This window comes from Dryobates pubescens, chromosome 13 (genome assembly GCF_014839835.1).
Source record: "Dryobates pubescens isolate bDryPub1 chromosome 13, bDryPub1.pri, whole genome shotgun sequence".
In the NCBI taxonomy this organism is placed as follows: Eukaryota; Metazoa; Chordata; class Aves; order Piciformes; family Picidae; genus Dryobates; species Dryobates pubescens.
The window spans coordinates 20,451,709-20,456,307 of record NC_071624.1 but is presented as its reverse complement, the minus strand read 5'-3'; the positions used below and the strand labels follow the sequence as shown (position 1 = coordinate 20,456,307).

Here is a 4,599-nt window from a genome sequence, read left to right as displayed (position 1 = left end):
GGGGAAGGGGGGAAGGGGGGAAGGGGGGAAGGAGAGTGGGGGAAGAGGGGAAAGGGGGGAAGGGGGAGAAGGGGGGGAAGAGGAGAGGGGGGGGAAGAGGAGAGGGGGGGAAGGGGGGGGAAGAGGAGGGGGGAAGAGGAGGGGGGAAGAGGAGGGGGGGGAAGGGGAGAAGGAGGGGGGGGAAGGGGAGAAGGAGGGGGGGGAAGGGGAGAAGGAGGGGGGGGAAGGGGAGAAGGAGGGGGGGAAGGGGAGAAGGAGGGGGGGGAAGGGGAGAAGGAGGGGGGGGGAAGGGGAGAAGGAGGGGGGGGGAAGGGGAGAAGGAGGGGGGGGAAGGGGGGAGGGGGAAAGCCCTCCCTGCTTCCCGCCGCACGGCACAAACACAGCCGCGCATGCCCCACCCCACGTGACAGCGGCTCAGCCAATCACAGCGCGCCTCCCCCCTGTCCCCGCCTCCCCGCGTTGCCTGGCAACGCGCGCGCCGCTGTGCCCCCGGCGCCATGCTGAAGGCCAAGGTGCTGCTGGTGGGGCCCCGGGAGGTGAGGGTCGCCGCCGCTTCTCTCCGAGCCGTGTTTACTTCTGCCCCGGTCCCTTCCCCAAGCCTCGCGTCGCCCGTCTGCGGGCTGCAGTCGCCGCGGGTGCCTTAACCCGGGCCTCGCTTGCGCGGCCGTGTGAGCTGAGGGGGTCTGAGAGGGCGGCGAGCGGGGGGAAGGGGCCGGGGCTGCGCGCACTGCACAGGGGCCCTGGCGGGAGGCAGAGCGCAGGGCTTGGCCGAGCACCGCCTTGTGCTTGTGGCATTAGCACATGAAAAGCCTACGGGTGTGCCTTCTGCTTTTCGGCAGTGCGGGAAGTCGGTGCTGGCCAACTTCGTTTCGGAAAGCACGGAGGGGATCGGCAGCTACAGCCCCACGCGTGGTGTGAGGTGAGTGGAGCCCCGCGGGACCGGCCCCCGGCCCGCCGCCGGGCTGCCCCCGGCCCGCCGCCCGCCGGCGGCCCGCCGCCAGCCCCTCAGACAGTCGCTCTCGCCGCCTGCGCTGGCTGCGGCGCTGTCTCCGTTGTACGCTCTGCTGTCTCCGCTCCTCTTCACAGGATCCTGGAGTACGAGAAGCCAAACCTGATCGGCGGCGGCAAGGGACCTACGTGTCGGCTTGAGCTGTGGGACTGCAGCGGCGATCAGAAGTGAGGCAGCTTTGTTGTTGCTCCCTCCGGGGTACTTAATTCAGCATAGTTCTGTATGCACAAAACACTCATCCTTAGGGCCTAAACCCCTTGATCTCTTTGAGATGAGGAATACTTCTGACTCTTTAGCTCATTAGACTTTGTAGCTTCCTGCTGGAAAGGTCCTCTGTGACATGATCCCAGCTGCCACTGAAGTTGCTTTGGCTAAGGACTGAGCAACAGCCCATAGCTCTTAGACTGAAGTTACAGCTCCAGGAGACAGAGGCCCACTCTGAAATTGCCTTTATCTCCTTGAAGTTACCATGTTCATAGACTTGAGACTATATATAAAAATATATATGTGACTGAGGCCTTAATTTCCAGATTTTAGGGAAAACCTGAAAGCTTTCCCCCAAGTTGTCAGCAAACTCTGGGCCCAGCTAAGATAAAGGGTGATTTGTAATAGGAGGGATCACTGGTAAGGGTCCATAATAAAAGGTATTTAGATGTGTTCTTGAGGAGGGAAGAAGAAAACCTGCAGAGCTTTGAGTTCATCCTGCTGTTCTCTTAACATTTTTTGTTGCTCTGTTTTTCAAGGTTTGAAACCTGCTGGCCAGCTCTGATGAAGGACTCTCATGGTGTAGTAATAGTCTTCAACCCTGAGCTGCCCAGCCACCTGAAGGAGCTGGAGATGTGGTACTCCTGCTTCGTGCAGCAGCAGCCACTGCTGGACAGTCAGTGCCTCCTGGTTGCACATCACAAGCCAGGCACTGCAGGGGACACAGAAAACCTGCCCTTGGGTAAGGAGATGGAAAACTCAGAGGTTTTTAGTGATCTGTGTAGCCTTAAAACTCTTCAGACCTTTCAGTGTGCATTTTGGATTTAAATCTACCAAACAGTATGAGAGTGCTTTGCAAACCCACAAACCCACTGAATTTCAGAGGCCAGCTGGAAGCTGAGTACATTCATGCTGCACAAAAAGGAAAGCACAGGAAGGAAAAGTCACACTGGGAATATGCAGCTGAGCCTTGGCAAGAGGGTTGGACTTGGTGATCTCCAGAGGTCCCTTCCAACACCTCACATTCTGTGGCTCTGTAAGCCAGCAGTAGGTTGTTTCTTACATTGAGGTTCATGTTTTGCTAACTGACACTTTGGAGGCCACTGAAGCCTGTGGTTTATCCATCAATAGAATGAGAGTCCTTTGAAATAAAAGGCTAACAGTCTCCCTCTTAAAATTAGTAATGGGTGTCTTGTGACCAGCAGGTCAAAGGAGGTTTTCTTCCCCCTCTACTCTGCCCTAGGGAGGCCACATCTGGAGTCCTGGGTCCAGGTCTGGGCTCCCCAGTTTAAGAGAGACAGAGAACTGCTGGAGAGAGTCCAGGGGAGGCTGCAAAGCTGCTGAGGGGCCTGGAGCAGCTCTGGCAGGAGCAAAGGCTGAGAGCCCTGGGGCTGAGAGCCTGCAGAAGAGCAGCCCCAGAGGGCAGCTGAGCAATGCTCAGCAAGAGCTAAAGGAGCTGTGGGGGGCAAGAGGCTGGGGCCAGACTCTGCTCAGTGGTGCCCAGGGCCAGGCCAAGGGGCAGCAAGGGGCACAGAGTGGAGCCCAGGAGGTTGGATGTGAAGAGGAGGAGAAAGTTGTTTGGTGTGAGGGTGCTGGAGGCCTGGAGCAGGCTGCCCAGAGAGGTTGTGGAGTGTCTTTGTGTGGAGAGCTTCCAGCCCCCCCTGGGCATTGTGCTGCTGGGCATTGTGCTGTGGGTGCCCTGCTGGAGCAGGGGTTGGGCTGGGTGAGCTCCAGAGGTCCCTTTGCACCCCCAGCATGCTGTGAGTCTGTGTGTGTGTACCTGTGGATGGATGTGTCACTGTGTGCTGCAGAATCATTTGTGGCTGTTCATACAAACAGGAACTCCTCACACACTTCCTGTGGGCAGCCTGTTCAAGTGTTCCATCAAGCCCATGTTAATTACCAGTGTTGATGTGTGTTTGATGGAGCAATAGCATTCCATGATCAGAGTGGTTTGGGTCGGAAGGGACCTCAAAGCTCATCCAGTTCCAAGCCCCTGCCATGGGCAGGGACAGCTCCCCCTAGTCCATATTGCTCAAGGCCTCATCCAACCTGGCCTTGAACGCTTCCGGGCTTGGAGCCTCCACAGCTCTCTGGGCACCCTGTTCCAGTCCCTCCACCTTCATGGGGAAGAATTTCTTCCTACTGTCTGATCCAAATCCAGCTTCTTCCAGGCTGCAGTCATTAGCCCTTCTCCTGTCACCTCCTGCCTTTGTCAAAACTCCCTCCCCAGCTGTCTTGTAGCTCCTCCTGGAATAGTGGAGGGCTCCAAGGTCTGTCTGGAGCCTTCTCCACATTAAAGCCTGTCTTACCACTTCAGCAGTCAAACTGCAGGTCAGTGCTGGTTTGATTCTGGTTCAGTGGAGCTGAGCCCAACCCCAGTACCTTAAGCTTGAATAATCTTCCATCCGTGTCTGGTGCTGAGAAGCTGTGGTGCACTTCTAGGCAGCCAAACACTGGGCACTGCTGAGTCCAGCTGCCTGCAGCATGCCCTGGGCTGTGAACATTTCTTTTGCAACAAGCACAGACCTAACTCTGTTCTCCTTGCCCCCAAGCCCACCCCCTGGACAAGCTGAGGCTGATCCATTCCAACCTGGAGGAAGATCCTGAGGACGTCCGGATGGAGTTCCTGAAATACTTCAGGAGCATCATCAGCCTGGTGAATGAGAGCAGGGAGAGGGAGGAGATGTCCATTATCTCCTGACATGAAAAGAAGTCCAGAAGAGGGAAGGAGCAGGAGGGCTTTCCCTTTGTCAGCTATTCCAGGCTGTGATCAGCTCCTCACAAGCAGAACCTGCCAGGCTGTAACCCCCTGAGCTTACAAACCAGTGCTGACAGCAGGTGGACTGTGGTGCCAAGGATGCACAGCCAGCACTGTGGGGAGCTCAAGCTGCACTTTGCTTTGATTTGGCATCAGAACCACAGGAAGGTTTTGGTGAGTGTGTTGGTGTGGAGCAAAAGGTAAAGGCATGACTCAGCTCCTCACTGCTGCTGCCCTTCTGCAGAGCTCCTAGGTGAAGAAATTCTGACAGAACCTGGAACTTGGGGAGTTGTGTTGGAGCAGCTGAGTGAGCTGCTGAGGTGAGCTCTGGAGAAGTTATGCTTTTGGGAGACAGAACAAACCAATTGGAATAGAGATCTGAGCAGCAGTCATGGTGTGAAGTTCCAGGCTCTCCTGCTCTCTCTCCAGCACCTGAAAGCACATTGCACAGCCATTGCCTTGGCAGGCAGAGTAGGTTGCAGTCTTCCTCAGTCTTCCAATAAAATAAACATGTTGCAGGGACAGTGTTTAGGTCCGTCTGGGAATGGAAACTCTTTTGGTGGGCTTGTTGGGACTGTTCAGCCTGGAAAAGACAAGGCTCCATGGAGACCTCAGAGCAGCCTTC

General features: G+C 56.4%; 1 protein-coding gene across 1 annotated transcript; it reads left to right on the top strand.

Annotated features, from left to right (window-relative positions):
• Nucleotides 1-473: 473 nt before the first annotated feature.
• Nucleotides 474-4,068, top strand: IFT22 (intraflagellar transport 22). Its single transcript, XM_054167111.1, has 5 exons — nt 474-536; nt 840-919; nt 1,087-1,176; nt 1,753-1,955; nt 3,769-4,068. The coding sequence occupies exons 1-5, from the start codon at nt 498-500 to the stop codon at nt 3,915-3,917; spliced, it is 561 nt and encodes a 186-aa protein (XP_054023086.1). The 5' UTR covers nt 474-497; the 3' UTR covers nt 3,918-4,068.
• The last annotated feature ends 531 nt before the right edge of the window (nt 4,069-4,599 follow it).